At 42.0% G+C, this 19,966-nt stretch overlaps 1 protein-coding gene across 2 annotated transcripts in view; it reads right to left on the bottom strand.

Moving 5' to 3' along the window:
* Positions 1-19,966, bottom strand: part of lrp1ab (low density lipoprotein receptor-related protein 1Ab) — an 86,167-nt gene that overhangs the window by 5,090 nt on the left and 61,111 nt on the right. Inside the window, exons 44-82 of one of the 2 annotated variants that reach the window (XM_034144957.1) lie at positions 19,724-19,916; positions 18,708-18,833; positions 18,486-18,614; positions 17,999-18,118; positions 17,768-17,881; positions 17,505-17,654; positions 17,293-17,415; positions 17,031-17,147; positions 16,778-16,906; positions 16,538-16,663; positions 15,641-15,781; positions 15,354-15,541; positions 14,438-14,621; positions 14,260-14,345; positions 14,033-14,152; positions 13,706-13,893; positions 13,367-13,572; positions 11,457-11,645; positions 10,660-10,808; positions 10,341-10,434; positions 10,113-10,229; positions 9,264-9,383; positions 9,024-9,146; positions 8,187-8,309; positions 7,969-8,085; positions 6,876-6,982; positions 6,634-6,766; positions 6,038-6,160; positions 5,790-5,912; positions 5,548-5,685; positions 4,876-5,013; positions 4,647-4,766; positions 2,643-2,899; positions 2,376-2,554; positions 2,150-2,256; positions 1,536-1,655; positions 1,241-1,417; positions 982-1,122; positions 660-833 (exon numbers count right to left, since the gene is read on the bottom strand). In XM_034144957.1, coding sequence (XP_034000848.1) covers positions 660-833; positions 982-1,122; positions 1,241-1,417; positions 1,536-1,655; positions 2,150-2,256; positions 2,376-2,554; positions 2,643-2,899; positions 4,647-4,766; positions 4,876-5,013; positions 5,548-5,685; positions 5,790-5,912; positions 6,038-6,160; positions 6,634-6,766; positions 6,876-6,982; positions 7,969-8,085; positions 8,187-8,309; positions 9,024-9,146; positions 9,264-9,383; positions 10,113-10,229; positions 10,341-10,434; positions 10,660-10,808; positions 11,457-11,645; positions 13,367-13,572; positions 13,706-13,893; positions 14,033-14,152; positions 14,260-14,345; positions 14,438-14,621; positions 15,354-15,541; positions 15,641-15,781; positions 16,538-16,663; positions 16,778-16,906; positions 17,031-17,147; positions 17,293-17,415; positions 17,505-17,654; positions 17,768-17,881; positions 17,999-18,118; positions 18,486-18,614; positions 18,708-18,833; positions 19,724-19,916 — 5,509 coding nt within the window. Of the gene's footprint in view, positions 1-659; positions 834-981; positions 1,123-1,240; positions 1,418-1,535; positions 1,656-2,149; positions 2,257-2,375; positions 2,555-2,642; positions 2,900-4,646; positions 4,767-4,875; positions 5,014-5,547; positions 5,686-5,789; positions 5,913-6,037; positions 6,161-6,633; positions 6,767-6,875; positions 6,983-7,968; positions 8,086-8,183; positions 8,310-9,023; positions 9,147-9,263; positions 9,384-10,112; positions 10,230-10,340; positions 10,435-10,659; positions 10,809-11,456; positions 11,646-13,366; positions 13,573-13,705; positions 13,894-14,032; positions 14,153-14,259; positions 14,346-14,437; positions 14,622-15,353; positions 15,542-15,640; positions 15,782-16,537; positions 16,664-16,777; positions 16,907-17,030; positions 17,148-17,292; positions 17,416-17,504; positions 17,655-17,767; positions 17,882-17,998; positions 18,119-18,485; positions 18,615-18,707; positions 18,834-19,723; positions 19,917-19,966 lie in introns of both variants that reach the window. The other variant, XM_034144956.1, reaches the window with a different exon arrangement.

Below are 19,966 nucleotides of genomic sequence, written 5' to 3'. Positions count from 1 at the left end.
TTACATCAAAGACATCAAAAGGATGATAGGAATGGTACTAACAATTTTCGGAAAAAAAGTTTGTTCAGCTGCCGTCTGTGGAATACATTTAGCTGTCGCTGCTCCCAGGCTGTCGAACGATTTGCCCCAACCCCGATCAGACTTGCTCCCACTTTGCCTGTTTTTAAGTTTATAGACCCACTTATTCTCCCGTGCTTTTGCAGACCACATATAAGACTTATCAGTCTATGCTTTTAAATTGGGGGTTTTATTTTCTTGTGTTTTATATTGTTTTTACATCATGTATGAGAGTTTTTAGTCTGTGGCTTTGAGTATGGTTTTATTGTCTCGTGTTTTACATTTGTTTTATGTCCTATCTGTTTTGTCTAAATGTATTTATGCTGCGTTTTATATATTTATTGATGTACAGCACTTTGGTCAACTCTGTTGTTTTTAAATGTGCTACATAAATAAAGTTGGATCGGATAAAGTAAATGCTTGAAAAATAATTATAACATAACATTTGCCATACCATATTTATTTCACTAAAAGGTTTCTATTTAAAAGACATCCAGACAGATTAAGGTATTCCCACTTAGGTTGGTCTTACAAAGCATTAAAAGGCCATTCACCTTTTGGAAATGTACAGAAAATACACAGCTGAGATCAATGTGTCTTACCTGTATGAGAAGCGGTGCATGTGCCTCCATTCTTGCAGTAGTCCCTGCACTGGTTGATCTCACATCTCTCTCCGGTGTAGCTGGACAGGCAGCGACACTTGGCCACCTGGCGGGAGTTTAGGAAGCAGCTTCCACCGTTCTGACACTGCAGGTCGCAGGGCCCTGAGGGGGGGGCTGTGGAGGGGGAGGACAATGCCATGATGAAGTTAAAATGTTGTATACAGCATCTGAATATAAGGCCTACCAGAAGAAAACCAACCAATGTAAAAGTGGGGTTATTGCTCAGTTAACTGTATGTGTACTTCAGTGTACTGTGACTCACTGAATGGGGACGTGGTGGGTTTCTGTCTCTCCACACAAGTGCCGTTGTCGGCCACGTAGTTGTTGGGGCAGGTACACACCGGCCCACTGGGGCTGAGCAGACACAGCCACTCACACTTCTTCCTGTCGCAGGGGTTCGTCACTGTTGCAGAGAAAAAAAGGGCATCATATAAGAAAAACTGTATAAAAAGGAATTCCAAATCCTTTTAAGATGTATAAATGAATAAGTCTTGTGAGTTTCAGGATGCAGGGTAACTCACCCTCTGGCTGCTTATAACGATGATAGAGGACGATGTCAGTAGCATGGTTGATGCCTGTGGTGAGATTTTCCATGGGGCCTTTGCCAAACTTGTTGACCCGGAAGACAATGTTATTGATATATGTGACGCCATATATGTAGTCCTCAAAGATGTCTATGCTGAATGGATGAAGCAGGTCTGGTAGGGGGGAAAAAAACAGTAATACGTTAAAAAGAAATACATCAGCAGACAACATACTAGATTTCTGAATGTCATGTGTCACACATGTTTGATTAGAGTGTAGAAAGAACTCAACTGTTTTTGATTCCAGAGACAGAAACGACAGGATCAGAGCCATCCAGACGCACACTGCCGATCACTGAGAGTTTAGCATCTGCCCAGTAAAGACGCTCGTTGAAGTAGTCCACAGCCAAACCTGTCGAGACAGAATGGAAGAAAATGCTGTCATTTTTATGTGTAGCTTCAAAAAGTAAAGCTGTCTGACTGTAAATGTTTCATAGTACTGTATATAGAATGTCTCGTAACAATATAAAGGCTGAAAAAAGGCACTGTACATGAAAAAAGGTCCACATCATAGTATTGTATGTCAACAAGTAATAAACATAAAAAACAGAATGGTTTAATATGTTAAGAGATAAGATAAGATAGGACTTTAATCATCCCGAAGGAAATTGTTATGCCAGAGTTACAAAAATACAATAAACACAGCAGCATAATAATAAAACTGTACACTAACAGTGAAGTAAAAAGAGCAATTCAATAGCTACAAGAAACATAGACGGTCACACAATTAATGTTAAATACTGTACAGTGACGAGCAGTATTTAGTACTGAAAAAAAAACGTATATGAAAGAAGTCCTAGTTTATTAAAATATGTTGAAAGCTGGTCATAGTGATGCAGTACTGACCTGTTGGCCACTGGATGTTCTCATGGACTAGAGTCTGTCTCAGAGTGCCGTCCATAGCAGCTGTCTCAATTTTAGGGTGGTTGCCCCAGTCTGCCCAATACATGGTTCTGAAGGGAAACAGAGTTGGAAAACACAATTAAAAAAAACATACAACAACAAAGCCATGATATAAATCTTATATTCTATACGACTGCTGCTTTGAGGCTCAGCACTCTCTATCTCTTACCCTCTCTGTGGATCCACTACGATGGCATAAGGCTCGTCTATCATGCCAGATACGAGGGTCTTGCAGTGCTGGCCGGACATCTGAGCCACTTCGATCACATCTCGACCCGAGTCGGTCCAGTACAGGTTACCGGCCACCCAGTCCACCGCTATCCCACGAGGCATCTTCAGCTCTTTGATCTGGAAACGAGCGGAGAGGCGATCACAGCATGCTCATGGGACTGTGTGTTTGTAACGGTGTGATGGGGAGTTTGTTTGTCTTTATTACCTGCAGGTTGGTGATCCTGCCCTCACTAGAGGTCGAATATGTGGAAGGTCCTGGAAGTTCGTAGGAGGAGATGCGGCCCGTGTGCCAGTTGGTCCAGAAGATGCGGTTGGTCTTGATGTGCAGATCCATCGCATCGATACGCACGCTGGCGTCGCCCTGGAAGGTCTGTTCGTAGCGCCAGTTGGGCATGCCGGGGTCCAGGCTGCGGATCTCATTGTCGTCGGCGATGTAGAGAATCTGTCGACTGCTGTTCATGCCTGGAAGGGAAGTAGAAAAAGTCAGAGCAAGTATGTTATTACTAATAGACACCTCTCTTAGCTCAGGATGTGTACCAGCTGCCTTCAAACATTCCGTGGTGCAGCCACTACTTAAAAAGAAAAATCTCGACCCCTCCATTCTCGCAAATTTTAGGCCCATCTCCCAGCTACCTTTTTTATCTAAAGTCCTGGAGCGAGTAGTCTACGCCCAGCTGCAGTCTTTTTTAACCACTCATGGCATTCATGAAAAGTTTCAGTCTGGCTTCAAACCCATGCACAGCACTGAAACAGCCCTTTTAAGAGTTTTTAATGATCTGCTCCTAGCCGCTGACTCAGGTAGCCCAGCTGTCCTGGTGCTGTTAGACCTGACAGCTGCCTTTGACACTGTGGACCATAGCATCCTGTTGTCGCAGCTCGAACAGTCCGCAGGCATCACAGGCTCTGCCCTTGCATGGTTCAGGTCCTACCTGACAGACCGTAGCTTCTCGGTACAGCTAGGTGCCTTCTCCTCTGCCAAAGCCCCTCTTACTTGTGGGGTTCCCCAAGGTTCTATTCTGGGCCCCATCCTTTTTCTACTATACATACTGCCCCTAGGTTCAATTCTAACAAAACACAACATCCCCTTCCATTGTTACGCGGATGATGTACAGATCTATCTGCCACTCAATTCAAATGTTAACTCATTACAGCTATTGATGGACTGCTTGACAGAGATCAAATCCTGGCTGAGCCAATATGTCCTCAACCTCAACGAGAGCAAGACCGAGGTCATCTTTTTTTGGACCCCAACCTCCAGCCTCTCCGGTTGATATTCTGGGCTCCCTCAATAAAAACATCCTCCCCTCTGTCATGAACCTTGGAGTGACCTTCAATAGCGCTTTTAAATTTGATAAGCAGGTCAGCACCGTAGTCAAAACCTGCTCTTTTTTTTTTTTTTTTTTTTTTTTTTTTTTAAATACGACTATTGGCCAAGACCAAGTCGTTTTTATCTTTTAAAGACCTAGAAAGGGTTATTAACGCCTTTGTTACCACAAGGCTGGATTATTGCAATGCTCTATACGTCGGTATGGACCAGGCGTCAAGTAGACGCCTGCAGCTAGTGCAGAACGCAGCTGTGCGTCTTCTCACTGGCCACAAAAAGCGTCACCACATCACCCCAATTCTGGCCTCACTACACTGGCTTCCAAATAGGTTCCGAATTGATTTTAAACTCCTTTTCTTTGTTTTTAAAGCACTAAATGGGCTGGCTCCGGCCTATATAGCCGAACTCCTCCATCGCTACACCCCAGCCAGAGCTTTAAGGTCTGCTGACCAGCTGCTGCTGGTAGTGCCCAAGACCAGGCTAAAAACCTGAGGTCACCGAGCCTTCGCAGCAGCTGGCCCTAGGCTCTGGAACACTCTGCCCCTCCATGTGAGGTCGGCCCAGACCCTAGGGTTTTTTAAATCCACTAAAGACTCACTTCTTCTCCCTGGCTTTCTAGTCAGAGCGGAGCACGACTCCTGACATTTCCCTGTGTTTGATTTTTACATTTGCTGTAATTTATTGTCTTCTGTTTGCTATCGCAGTAAAGTGTTTTTTATTGCATGTACAGCACTATGGCTCGACCAAAAATCGTTTTTAAAATGTGCTTTATAAATAAAACTTGATTTGATTTGATATAGATGGCTATTGAAACTAAAATGGACTATTATGAGGGTTTTAAAATAAAAAAGGAAAAGCAGTGTATAAAACAGCTCTGGTCCTCACTGTCAGCCTTGCAGGTGTCATTGATTCTGGTGAAGTACTTGTGGCAGCTGCATTTGTAGGAGCCTTTGGTGTTGTTGCAGACGTGGGAACACACTCCGAACTGCAGACACTCATTCTTGTCTGAAAAATGAAGAGCCAAAAGAAAAGTCAGAGATTAAATAGAACAAAAAATCAAAGCCCAGCTTGTCGCCTCCAAAGCATTGAAGTGTTTTTTTTAGGGAATATATACCTCCACAGGTGTGGTGTCCCGTCTTCTGGAAGCCTGGTTTGCAGGAGCAGAAAGCGTCCGTGCCGTTGGTGACACAGTGGGCCTCGTCTCCATCTCCACACTGAGTTCTGTTACTCCTGCAGTCATTCAGTTTGGTGTCTGAACACAAAAAAGTCAAACATTAGTTGGAAGATTTTTTTTAAAACAACTAATACTGCTGATACTTAACATTTCAAACCTCACATCTGTGTTGAGCTGTAATGATACAATATGATCATACTTTAATGGTCAGATCAAGTCTGAAATTTGACTTGCATCACAGCAAGTAACGTCACCATCACTGAGAGAAAACATTTTCACCCTTTCATGTGCATTTGATCTGGGATTCAGCTCTGTATTTACTGTGAGGATTGACTGGTGCACACAGGAGTGCTTCATTCTGACTTTATTCAAATGCGGGACCCTGAATCTCCCATTAGATGGTAGCAGTTCATATTCACTGTTCAGAACATGGTTTGGGTCAGAGATTATGTTGTTGGACAGCCTTATTAGGTTGTTATGATAGGCTGAGTCATAAAGTCTCTGACAGGATTGACCAACAATCTTTGAGCAGATTTTTAACAGGTGGAGCAGTTTTGATTTTAAAGCTGTTGACAAACATTTAACATAGAAATCAGTTTTGACATGAGGTACCTGTCTTGCAGTTGATCTCATCAGAGCCATAGTCCTCACAGTCGTTAAAGATGTTACAGCGCAGAGTGGAGCTGATGCATCTGCCGTTAGCACACAGGAACTCGTCCTTCTCACATGTGGGAACAGCTGGAGTGGTCTCTGTGGACATAAAACCGCACACACACATACAAGTCAACAATCTCCTTGATCAAAGTCGAGGAAGGAAAGGATTTAACAGCAATTTGAACGACTCCTCAACTTACGGCAGTTGAGTTCATCCGAGTTGTCGCCACAGTTGTTGACACCGTCACACCTCTTTGACACTTGCAGACATACACGGTCATTTTGGCAGCGGAAAGCTCTGGTGGGAGGACACTGGAACCTCCCTAAAAGCCGAACGGAGAAAGAGGACAAGAGGGGGAAATAAGAGGATGGAAAATAGGTCAGGTCAAAAGAAGGAGGATAGATATTCAACATTTTGAAGTGTGTGATTTCTCGAGGCTGCACTCACTGCACTCTTCAGGATTCTCGTCAGAGTTGTCCCCACAGTCGTCTTCACCGTCACACTTCCATGCGAGGGGTTTACACAGCGTGTTGTTACACTGGAGCTCATCCAGAGGGCAGTGACGCCCAGCTGAGGAAAACAGGAAGAGCTTTTTGAGTACTTTCATTTCATTTTTATTTGTTCCATTCATGGTATGCACAACTTCAAATCAAATCAAGTTTTATTTATATAGCACATTTTTAAAACGATTTTTGGTCGAGCCATAGTGCTGTACATACAATAAAAATACCTTAATGTATAACAATTATTTACAAAACATGTCTCTATAAACACACCATACCCGAAAAGGAGCAGGGAGAAGAAAATCATCTTATATTACCTGCCCCTTTATCAAAATAAATAAATAAATATAAATAGATGGTCTGTCCTTCATATTTTCTTATTCACAGCCAATCATAACAGTATCGTAGGAAAATAAGAGAAACACAAAAACGTACAAACTACTACTTCAAGCCAGACAAGGTTGAAAAGACAAATATTAGCATAGAACTAACTAATACAATTAAATATAACAGCATATAGAGACACAAACAGACACTTACCACCACTGCCACAATTTTCCTCATCGCTGCCGTCAATGCAGTCGGGGTCGGCGTCACATCGCCAGCGGATGGAGATACAGTGACCGTTTTTACACTGGAACTGGTCGTTGTCACACTTCAGATCACAGCCATTCTGAAGAAGCATCAGTGGCATAAGTAACACACAACACATACCACATACTATTCAACTTTCTATCCAGATGAATACCAGAAATGATATAAAGGACATTGAGTTTCTGCACCTCATCAGATCCATCAGCACAGTCATGGTCTCCGTCACACTTCCACCTCCCAGCAATACAGCGGCCGTTCGTGCAGGCAAACTCGCTTTCTGAACATTGTCGAGGCACTACAGAAGAAGATAGATAAGCAAACAAGGTCAGTGACATGACACAAAGTTTAACACAACTAACAGTTAGCTATGACTGTTCTAGCCTTCAGCACAAAACACAAGACAAACTTTGAAACAACCACAGAGGAAGACAGAAGGAGATGATGTGAGAGAATGAAAGGAGCTCAATGTTGTTTAAATGACTTGATTTATTTGTGGTGTTTACATGTTATTGTAATAGTATTTTTGTTAAAATGTTCCATGTGGATGTGGATTCAATTTTGTACATTTTATTAATTTAGGAAAAGACATTCCTAAGTGTGTATCCAATGCCTTTATTGGACAAAGCACTGGCACAGTTGCATGCAAAGAAAAACAAAGGATGACAAACTATTTCATCCTGGATTTCTATTCTCAAACTCTTGGATAGTACTTCATTGTTATCTTTGCTTGTATTTTAAACTAGCTAAAGTTCCATCAGGGAAGATGATGTCAGAGGATATTGCGGACAAGGATACATTTTAAAGTGTTTTGGTTGATTTGGATATTCAGTTGTATTTATTCGAGCAGTATAATGGTATGTAGTGGCATCTAAAAGGAAATAGAATAGCTAGCTGTTAAGCAAGCTATTGTATCGTTACTAAATGTATCTATCTAGAGCTCAGCTTTCAGACTCTCACAGATGGTGGGGGTCACTGCAGGACAGGAGCGTGAGAGTGGAGACAGCATGGGGCAGCAGACACAGCAGAGAGGTGACATATGAAGGTGGAGTAACTTACCTCTAGCTCATGCCAACAGGACAGTATGAAATGAAACAAATATCAGATGAAGTGAGATGCACCAGAAATGACAGAGAATGGATGTGTGACTTATTATGCAGAGTTAACAGGTTAGTATGCTACTAGTGGACAAGGCATGAGTGTAAGTGACACTGGACCAGGTGAGATAACAGATGCCGACAGTACAGTATGGAGGCATTGTCTCTGAACTGAAGTGACACGTACTGCACTTGTCTTCATCCGAGTTGTCCCCACAGTCGTTGTCGTAGTCACACTGCCAGCGGCCCGGCACACAGCGGTTGTTCTTACATCTGAACTGGTACGGCTCGCATGTCCTTTCAGCTGGGCAAATAACAGAACATGTCAAAAAAGCAACAACAGTGCACCAAAGGCCTCCTTAGTTGCGTCTGTCTAATTTGAAAAGGAGGCGATATTCTTACCACACTCCTCTTTTGGTTCATCTGAAGCATCGCCGCAGTCGTCCTCGCCGTCACATTTCCAGCGAGCAGGGATGCATCGCCCGGAGTCTTTGCATCGGAACTCGTCCACACCACAAGTCATCTGGGCTGGAGAGGGACACATTTGGGGGTGGTTACATTCCAGTGTTAATTTCGTCAACGATAACTATGACGAAAAATATTCGTCAACGACCTTTTTTACATGACTAAGACGAGACGATGACGAGCTAAAAATTGATTTTTGATAATAAAAACTATGACGAAATTTATATTTTGTTTTCGTTGACGAGACGAGACGGGACTAAGGTGTTAGTGGTGGACTATCAGACATTCAAAATGCAGGATATTTTCCCCCAATTGTCCGTCTTGTCTGTCAAAATGCATCCCTGTCATTGGTTGAATTAGTTGGGATTCTGGGAATCTGCACATGTCACTCTTATTACACAAGTAAAGTGTTAAGAGAGTGAAATGTTGCTTTACGAATTTCAACACTTGATACTGTCACCTTGATTCTAATTTCAGATACCTGTATTTGCCTAATTAAATTAGTTTAAAGAGAGAAAACATTTGGACTAAAAGTTGACTAAAATTAGATTTTTCATCAACTAAAACTGGACTAAATCATTTTGAGTTGTCGTCGACTAAAACTAGACTAAAACTATGAAGGATAAAAAGGATAAAATGTGACTAAAACTAATAACTTTTTCGTCTAAATACTACGACTGAATCTAAAATAGCTGCCAAAATGAACACTGTTACATTCAATAGTTGATTTAGATGACTCGTACTAAACAAACATTCCTAAAAAAATATGAGACTTACTGCAGTTGGCGGGCTCATCAGATCCGTCCACACAATCATTGTCGCGGTCGCACACCCAGACACGAGGAATGCAGCGCTTGGTGATGGCACACTGGAACTGGGTGGGAGCGCAGGTGACCTCGGCTGTGGGAGGGATTTACAGATTTAGAGTTACTTTGTGAAATATATCATAAAATGATATAGCATTTCAGGTCCGGATCTCTATCCTAAATTATGTAAATGAAAAAAGCTTTGACTTACGGCAGTCTTTCTCATCCTCTCCTTCTCCACAGTTGTCCTGACCGTTACAGCGGAAAATGCCTGGAATGCAGCGGCTTGGATGGGAACACTTGAACTGGCTGGGCAGGCAAACGTGAATATCTGCAGAGCAGTTACACAGGGAGACAAACAGAGAAACAAGAAAGAGATTTGATAAATAAAGTACATGTTGCCCTGTCGTTTTATAGTTGTAGACTACTATCATCATCTTCTAATTGTGTAAGATCATTATTAGGGGGTAAATAACCTTAGTAATTGTTTAAAATTATTATTATTAATCAATTTATTGAATATTGTCAGAAACATTTTTTATTTTTTTATAATAATAATAATAATAATAATAATAATAATAATAATAGGTATAACAAAGAGATGCAAAACAAAACAAAATTAAAATAAATACATTCTCAAACAGTCTCTGTCATGTTCAACAGGGGCAAGAAGCTGCTTAAAAAAAATGTTTCTGGTCGGGATATCTCGTCGGGATATCTCGGGATATCTCGTTCTCGTGCGCACGAGATACTAACCCGTTATCCCGACTTTTTTTTTCTCCCTTTTTTACATTTTTTTGTTTTCATGTCCCTTTATGGACATGTCCGTATGTTCGTCATGTTGTAAACAAATGTTTTTTTTTTCAAGCAAAAAAGAAATCACTTTTACAATGACAAGAAATAACAAATATGAGTTCACAGGTCCTGCTCATAACCATTAATGATTTGGTTTCTAAATAATAGTTTTAGTTTAGATAGACTTGTACAATATTTCAGCTCATCATTATTGTTATTCCACAGGTCAACACCTTTTAACAATATAATAATCAGAGAGACATACCGCAGTTGGCCTCATCCGAGCTGTCCTGGCAGTCGTTGTCTCCATCGCAGATGTAGGCAGGGTTGGTGCAGATGCCGGTGCCACACTGAAACTGCCCCGGCCTGCATTTGAACTCCGCTGTTGTGAAAAAAATAAGTCAAAGTGTGTCAGGATCATGCTAGAGGTATACCACAATATTATTAACACTCAATTCACACACCCTCCTGATTATTTTTCTCAAACACTTACGGCAGTCTGCTGGCTCATCCGACCGATCACCGCAATCGTCCTCCGTGTCACATTTCCACCAGAAAGGAATGCACTTGTCATTCTTGCACACGAACTAAAGCAGGAAGAGGAACAACAATCAAAGAGATGATAGGGCATAACAGCAGGAGCTACTGTAGCTACTGAAGAGAGCTGGGCAGCCAGCCAGCTGTCAATACACATTCATCAGGCATAAGGAGTTCCTCAAACAAGCCATAGAGACATGGAGATATGAAAATCCACTATCAACTGTTTCCATTCAGAGATATTCGCATTGATGATGTTTACTCAGCTTCCTCACCTGGCTGGCGGTGCAGTTGGACATGCATGCGCGCTGATCACTGGCCAGGTAGAAGTTGGTGGGACAGGCACACTTGTACCCTCCTCCAGGAGAGAGGAGGCAGAGGTTACTGCAGCCGCCATTGTTCGTCTGGCAAGGGTGGTTTAAAACTAAGGAGATGGAAAGGGGGGAAATGGTTTAACCTCGGATTGCATAGATATATTTTCAGACTGAGGTTATATAATATCTGGATTAAAGAAGGGAAAATATGTGTTTGAGAGTGGATTCGTTATACTAATCTGCCCATACAAAAATATACTTAACACAATTTAAAGCTTTTTCAAAGGTTAATTCTTGGACTGGTTGTTTAGTTGGTAAACATTATTCTGTATTAAAAACTGAGCCACTAAAATATGTTTTTAACTTTTTGGGGAGTTTGTAAAAATTTTAAAATATGATAAATTGGAAGTAGTTGGAAAAGTAGTTAATATATGTATCCAATTGGATACCACATGAACTTTTTTCTTGACAGTTTACACTTTTTTTGTGCCTCCACTTAATCCAAATAAAATGTGTTAAGAAGAAAGTACTGCTCTAATATTTTTAAACATTGCTAACACCTATGCTTTTGTGCTTTAACAAATAGTGTTATTTCACAACAATACTCTAAAAATCACATACCGACTCTACACTAGCTGGCGCACAACAATGTGTTATTATGTGTTTTAGGACTGACATACTACATGATATATTTTGTAATATTCCCATAACTTTATTTATTTAGTGCTACATGTTTTATACTACAGTGCGTGTCTTACCCTCAGGCTGGCGGTACGGATGGTAGATGTGGATGTCCATGGGCCGGTGCAGGGTGCTGATCAGGGTGGTCTTGTTGGTACCCAGAGACTTATGAGCTCTGTTGATGGACTTTGTCTCCCAGTCGGTCCAATAGATGTGCTCCTCAAACAGAGTCATGGCAAAGATGTGGGGGATGTCTTGGCTGAGGACTGCAAAGGAACAGACAACAATGGAATCACATGGTTCATGATTTGTTAGGTACAGTAAATATGTTATGAGAAGGTTACCCACTGGTATTTAACTTATCAGAGCAGTTTTGTTAACACAAAGGTCTCCTGATTTGCTTAGATTTATATAATGTGCTTCAATAACAGGCACAGATAGACATCCTTTCTATGCTCTCCCTAACAAGGAACTTAAGAAGTTGAGACGTGTGCATCCAGCTCACAGTATAAGCGTCTAATCAAATACATATGAAAAACCCCCCAGTTTTCTTTTAGTAATAAATGTGTTGAATTTCCATAATAAAAATAACAGACAATTACATAATTCTGTGATTTTAGCAATCAAGCTTTTTCCCAAGAGTAACTGTTGAAACATTCATGCACTGCTAATGTAAAACAGAGGCAGGGTGAGATGCACAGCTAAAGCGGCTCCACTGTTTGTTATGTAATAGTTTCTACTATATGCCTCATTAGGCTTACACTCTGATTGCACATTTCACCTTTTCAACTCCCCTAGCCTTTTCATTTCATGTGTTTGCTCTCAGTGTTTGAGGCTGTCGCGTTATGGAAACACACATTAGTTTCTGTTGTTAAACGCAGCAATCTGTGTACATCACACGCTTGGATAGGCACACGCAATACGACACACATAGCACACACATGGTACATGTTGGAAACAACTGGTGATGAGGTGACTATGGTTTTATTTTGATTATACAAAGTGGGGTGCTTAATTCAATGAAATTGTTAACATGTGATCAGAACTGTTATTTGTCAGATTAACATGAGGCTCCCTTTGGTCAACCCTTATCGGAATTCAAACAGCCCTGTCTCGTTCTGCAAACTCACACAAGGCCACATTGGTGTTTGTATGGTGTGTGTATGTTTGTGTATGCGTGTGTGTGTATCAAAGGATGGGTGAATAACTCCCTGGACAAACTACTGGTGGGCTTACACTGCAAGCTATTACAGGAGATGTTTTATTATGAATTGTGATTTTCTGAATAGTATTTTTCCATCCACAATGCTTCCATTAGTGCAGTTTTCCTGCTAGAAAATTGTGTTAAATGAAATATTCAGAAGCTGAAATTAAACAATACAGACGCCCAGCAGCGCTCCAGAATTATTCTGCACGCCTGGGTTGCTGACAATATCAACTATTGTAGTAATTGTGCTAAACAACAGAGCGCTGTGCAGACGTCATACATGTTGGAGGCCTCACTGGTCAGAACAAAAAAGGCTTCTGTCCGCTGCGCCTGTGCTGCAGGACTTTAGCCTGGCGGGCAACAATCTGACCTGCCTGCTTATGCTCGGTGGCTGCCAAACAAGTAGGACAATCCCATTAGCCTGTCCCACTATAAAATGTGGACAACAAAACATCAGTTTTCTATATATTCAGTTTCAGCACTAGTGTGGCAATGTCATTCGTAGTTTCACTTCTTAACTAGATAAGACATCAGCTTTACTTGATAGACTTAATCAATAAATGCTTAATAATTCAAGTTGAAGATGCAACAATCTAGCAATCAACTGTTTCCTATCTCAGGAACTAAAGCGCAAAACGAGTAGGAACTATTGGCCCCTTATCACAGTCTCAACAAGGGTTATGGTGATTGTTAGGAGTCGAATTCAAACCCCAAGATTTGCTGTTGTTTTGGAATTAGCTCTGTCTTTGTTTCTGTGCCATTTGTAAATTGGTATTTTACCTGTGTGTCTGTTAGTGCCGTCCAGGCTGGCAAACTCAATGTAGTCCTCCCTGGCATCGGCCCAGTATATACGGTCATTGATGAAGTCCAGGGTGAGCCCATTGGGCCACGTGATCTTATCCTCTACGATGACGCTTCTGTTGGTGCCGTCCATCCCGATTCGTCCAATGTGAGGGTTATCTCCCCAGTCCGACCAATACAGGTACCTAAGCAGCGGGGATTAAGCAGGTGATGCAGTTAGGATAAATTATTTACGATTCACTTTACTCTATGTGTTACACATAATCAGATACGACTGTTTTGATAGCATGTAAATGGAATTCAAGCTGTGTTCCTCACCCATAGCGAACATCCACAGCCACAGCGCGAGGTTCCTTCAGGCCAATGTTGACCAACACAGTCCGGTAGGCGCCATTGAGTTTCGAAACCTCAATAGTGTCCCGGCCTTTGTCACACCAGTACAGGTTCCCGCCAACCCAATCCACTGCCAAGCCATCCGGGTTACTCAGAGAGGTCCGGTGCAACACCTGCCACAATAGTAGGACACAGGAATGATTAGACAAAAATAAAGATTTAAGTCACATAGCTATCATTAAAAGTGGTATATACTGTGGATAACATGTTGGCTGGCTTAAAGGAGAGACTCCTCCTAGACTCCTCACTGACCTCTATGTTGCTGCCATTCATAAGCATGCGTCGAATCATGCTGCCCTGAGTGGTGACATCTGTCCAGTAGATCATATTCTCTGCATAGTGGAAGTCCAGTGCCACTGCATTATTCAGACCCTGAAACAGAGGTTGGAACAATATAAAAAAAATGTATGGTGTGCGAACAATAACAATATCACCTTGTTCTGTTTCAGTAAGTCAAACTGAGAGCCAGTGAGTCTCACCTGTTTTATAAGAGTGTAGTTGGACCCATCCAGATTGAGTTTTCTCAGGTAGTAGCGGTTAGCAAAGATCAAGTAGGGCTCTTCCTCTACACGTATAAACCAGACAGGAAAGATTGGTTAGGAATGAATGGGATATAAGCAACCAGCCAATTGCCAAACACACACCAGCATGGCTTACCCGATGTGGACTTGCAGATGGTGGGGTCATTGGGGCTGAGTTCAAAGCCATCTACGCAGAGACAGTGGAAGCTGCCGTGTGTGTTGATGCAGCGCTGGGAACAGGGGTAGGTGGTTGTGCATTCGTCTATGTCCACACACGACTTGCCGTCCCGCTTAAGCTGGAAACCAGCATGACACCTGCACTGGAGGGGCCAAGAGCACAGGAACAATGTCAGTTCTCACTTCTCACCTTTAGTCTGGACCAATGAAAAGGGTCTGCCACTGCCTGTCATAAGAAATCTGTCAGTCAACCTGATACATGTGTTGTTCTTCGCCAATGTAGAGTGGAACTTATATTTCTGCCAATTATCCTGACACTGTCATGACATTTCAGTTGTAAGGTAAGCTGCACAAAAGTAAGAAAACATGACTAAAAAATAACCTGGCACCTAATGTGTCAAATAAGTGGCATGAGCATCATCTAAAAGAAAGCACGGCAAAAGAGCTCTTCATTACTCGTCAAATCTGCTTAAGCTTTCACTTGTCATAAACATCTGTGTTTTATAAAGCGGTCATAAACTTTTAGGGCTTAAAAGTCTTATCATTTTGAGATAAAGCTGGCCAAAAGCCTCACCACCACAGACATGAGAGTTCACACAGAGTTCGAGCTGTTCAAAGACTGGCCTCCTACCTTCAAGGAAGAGAGCCAAAACATGTTTTTGTCTTACATAACCGCATGCCTGAAGTGAGTGGTTCCCGAGCTTTTTACTTCAGGTTCTCACCATTAATAGCCCCTAATTTGTCTGCGTGCTTATTAGACCCATATTTCTTGCACAATTAAAGTCATTGAGTTCAAAAAGTAATTCGATTTGATTTAATTCTCTTGAAAAATTGGGGTCAAAAAAGGCATTAAAACCGCCAATTAGACGGCTTACCTTATAGCCAATCTTGAGGTCATCACAGAGCTGCGAGCAGCCACTGAGCTTGCTGTTGAGACACTCGTTGATGAAGCAGTTGAGCTCATCAGAGCCGTCTCCGCAGTCATCGTTGCGATCACACAGCAGAGTCTCATTCAAACACTTCCCATTGCGGCACATGAAGGCTGACTCATTACACGTCCTCTCTGAAATCATAGACAAATGGCATGTTGCATTAGTGTCACTTCGAAACAGGATGCAGCTATGGCCTTTCTAAACAAGAATATAATCCCCTTAATCCCAACCTGAGTCAGTGCAGCGTGGGTTCTTGGGAGCTTCATCAGAGCCGTCCTGACAGTCAAACTCTCCGTCACACTCCCATTTCTTCTGGTTGAGGCAGCGGCCGTTGGCACAGCGGAACTCTTCTGGACCACATGTTGGGTATTCTACACCGGAGGAAGAGTATGTTCATCAGGTATGTTCAAAAGCAATCACAAATATCTCACAACCCTTAATTGTCCAGCTTTCTGCTCAGTCTTCCTGCATATCTCTACAGCAGGGGTGTCAAACTCAAGGCCCGGGGGCCAAATCCGGCCCGTGACTTGATTTTCTGTGGCCCCACAAGAGGTTGCAACGAATAATATATGTTTATTATACGGTTACATGATGATTTACAGAAGCACGATGCCCATAAACTACATGTCCCACAATGCATCTCAAATTAGACTTTCTTCTCAGAATTTGACTTTTTTTCTTCTAAATATGCCTTTTTTCTTAGAATGTGCCCTTTTCTCAGAATTTGATCAGTGTTTCCCACAGAATTTGATTCTATTTGTGGGGGCACCGCACCGCATGTCACTTCCTTTTTTTTTTTTTAAATGTCACTTCCTTTTTTGATTTTGACTTTTTTTTCCAGAATTTGGCTTTTCTTTTTAAATCATTTTGTGACATTATCACTGAAGAGACTTGCAATTATTTGCCCCAGACTTCTGCTTTCAGACGTAGTTAATTATGAAGTTATTACCCTATCTGATAATAATTAAATGCAGAGGCAATAATGTAATATAATACATTATTTTATATATGTATTTTTATATAGTCTTAAAGTTACAACTGGCCCTTTGAGTGCAGCCATAATGCTGATGTGGCCCGCGATTAAATTGAGTTTGACACCCCTGCTCTACAGGATCACAACCACTCACCACACTCTGGGGATTCATCAGAGCCATCGGAGCAGTCAATGTCGTGATCACACACAAAGTGCTTGGGGATACACTCTCTGTCCTGGCACATGAACTCGTTATCATCACACGTGCTGTTGGTGTACACTGGAAGGGAAAAGAACACACTTTGGTGAACTGAGATGGAACTTGGTTGGTAGGGTTTGGTTATTTTTCCACTTACAACATTTTCTAAGGTTATTTTGTAATTGTTCCACTCACTGCAGCCAGCCTTGACACTCTCATCAGCTCCATCAAGACAGTCTTTGTCTCCATCACACTTCCAGCGCTGAGGCACACACATGTGGGAGCCGGGACACTGGAAGGCTTCAGGACTGCAAGTCTTGGATTCTGTGACGTCATTACGGGAAAGTTACATGATGATTTAATGTCAGGAAATCATACGCACACAGTCAAATAGCTTCACTGGGTGTGGAAGAAAGTAGTTTGCAAGTGCAAGTAATACGCCACTTACTGCATTTCTGGTCCTCATCTGAACCATCACCACAGTCATCGGCGCCGTCACACACCCAGTGGCTGGAAATGCAGCGGTGGTTCCCACATTCAAACTGGGTGGATGTACAAAACTTGTCTGTAACGAAGAAAAAGGAGAGCTTAGCATTTAGGAGACAGCTAAGTATTTAATTTAGCCTGACAGAAGGTTTTTCCATATGTGAAACCTGAAGGAAAAAAGCCTGTTTTTCTTTTGGTAACACAAGGAAAACTTGTATACTGACCACAGTGCGTCTCATCAGCTCCGTTCTCACAGTCATTCTCTTTATCACAGGTCCAGCTCATAGGAATGCAGCGACCACTGGGACACGCAAAGAAGTTGACTGGACATTTGAGTTTCTTTTTATCTGAAAAACAAAAAGGAAAACGTATTGTAGAATCTTTGACGAATTAAGAAAAGCATTAAGCATTTTAGAGGTTTGACAAAACACCAGACCTGGACAGTTTCTCTCGTCTGAAAAGTCTCCACAGTCGTTGTTGCCGTCACAGACCCATGAGGACAGATAACACAGAGTGGTTTTATCACAGCTCTGGAAAGACTCTCCTTTCACTCCCAGGCGGAAGAAACGGGCGCAATCAGTTTGGTCTGTGAATATTGGAAAAGCTTTTAAAAACCTCGAAAACAATCTCGACAAATCCATTCATATTATTTTCATCAGCTTTCCCCATTTGATTAAATCATGATGGTAGATTACTTACGGCAGTTAATTTCATCACTAGCATCCTCACAGTTGACCACCTGGTCACAACGACTGAAGTTGGAGATACAGCTTCCATCTTTGCACTGGAACTCTCCTACTTTGCACAGGGTCACTGTGGGAGGAACACAGGGTTATCACAAATGGGAAACAACGGTGCCAAAAGCTTTCATCTATCAAAAGATAAAAGGTTTTTTTCCGATCAGTTGCAGCTAGTGAAAAAGTGACTTACTGTTGCAGGGTAGTTCATCCGAGTGGTCACCACAGTCGTCTGTGCCGTCACACCAGAACTGGTGGCCTATGCAGCGGCCATTAATGCAGCGTCTGTAGCCTTTCTTACAGAGTCGATTGGCTGTGGATGAACAACAGTTGATTAGAGCCTGAAGAGCCCTTTTTTGCATATTCTAAAAACGGCCTTATCCACCAATTCATTATTATATAAATGAAACAGACTACATATTCTGTATCAAACACTAAATGTCTCTTCACCCCTCCGCTTAGCTAAAGATTCACACTTGTTTCCTTGGCTATTCTAAAGTAACATTTTATCTCTTGCTCTCCCACACCCTAATGATCTAATTACAATTAATTGTATCGTTAAACTCATTCTCAATTGCTTTTATTACAACCATCAGCTAATTATCTGCAATTGATACATTTAAACGATGACTTGTTACAGCTCATTGCTTACTAAGTAATAGCCTAATAAGAATCCTCACCACAGTAGGACTGCTTCTCATCAGACTTGTCCTTGCAGTGAGCCATGCCATCGCAGGTCAGGCTGTAGTTGATGCAGTCGCCGTTTCCACACTCAAAGTCATCCACACTTCCACACGACACGTTCAGAGCTGGTGAGGTAGGAACATTTTTATTTCAGCAACTCTCAACCTTTTAATCAAAAGGAAAATGTAATTGTTAAATGTCTTAAGACTTTCTCTTACCAGAGCAGGTGTTGTCATCCAGGAGTGTTCTGTCTCCACGGCAACTACAGTTGACCCGTCCATCAGATGTGGGAAGACATAGATCTTGGCAACCTCCGTTATTTGATCGGCAAGGGGAAAACTCACCTAGGGAAGAATGACACAGGAGGATTAGGAGGTAATAATGTAATGCGTTATATCCTTTTGAAGTTATTTTCCATATGTTAAGTCTGTGGAAGTAGGCTTCACAAGACCAAGAAATCACAGCTAACACCAGCAAGGCAACAAGGTCACATTCACAATGCTAACATGCTGGGTTTTAGCAGGTTAACCCTCCTCCCCATCTTACTTTATCTTGTTAGAATGCTAACATTTGCTAATTAGCAATAAAGACAAGTACAGCTGAAGCTAGTGGGAATGGACACTTTTTTGCAGGTATTTGTACCTTAAAGGTGGGGTAGGTAATTTTGGAGAAACCGGCTCGAGTGCGCTAGAATTTGAAAATACACAGCCGGAAAAAATCTGCGACTTCCTTACAGAGCCCCTCCTCCAACACACACGAACGCGCACATGACCAATGAGGGCACGAGATAAGTTTGTGCACAGAAGGAAGGCTGACAGGCAGGTAGGCCATCCAGTTATTTTAGCCGGGCCGGCTAAAATGATTGGTCGTGCTTTTTACAGTATTACGGCTTCCACAGATGACATTTTTTTATGGATTTTTTGTCAAAGCACTTTAGATATTCAAGTTTGTCAAATACAATTTTGAAGATTTTCCGGATATCACCAAAGTGATTACATTTCATCCTGAGCTGGATATCTGTGCCAGAATATCAAAAACACTCACACCTCACACTGAATTGGTGAAAAAACAGACTGTCATGGACATTCCTAAATCCCTGCTACAATCATGAATTAAAATCACTGACTTTGGAAACACTGCAAAACAAGCCTTTAACATTGTTATTATGAATTATTTGCCAAGGGGAGGAGAAACCTACACAAACCTTATGGTGACTTCAGTGAACAATACTTACAGCTGTTGGAGTCATTAGCCACAGCAACGATCCCCATTGGCTGCTGAGGGATGTCAGCACGCAGCAGTTTCATGTCTCCTCCTGTGTATTTGTCAGCTCTGAGGACGGCCCTCCTCACCCAGTCAGTCCAGAAGATGTAGTCTCCATACACAGCCAAGCCAAATGGATGAACAGGCTCATTCTTCAACAAGACCTGAAGCAGAACGATGTAGGCATCATTTCACAGAACACTGAAATGCAAGT

This window comes from Trematomus bernacchii, unplaced genomic scaffold (genome assembly GCF_902827165.1).
Source record: "Trematomus bernacchii unplaced genomic scaffold, fTreBer1.1, whole genome shotgun sequence".
Lineage (NCBI taxonomy): Eukaryota > Metazoa > Chordata > Actinopteri > Perciformes > Nototheniidae > Trematomus > Trematomus bernacchii.
This window is presented reverse-complemented; position numbering and strand designations above follow the sequence as displayed.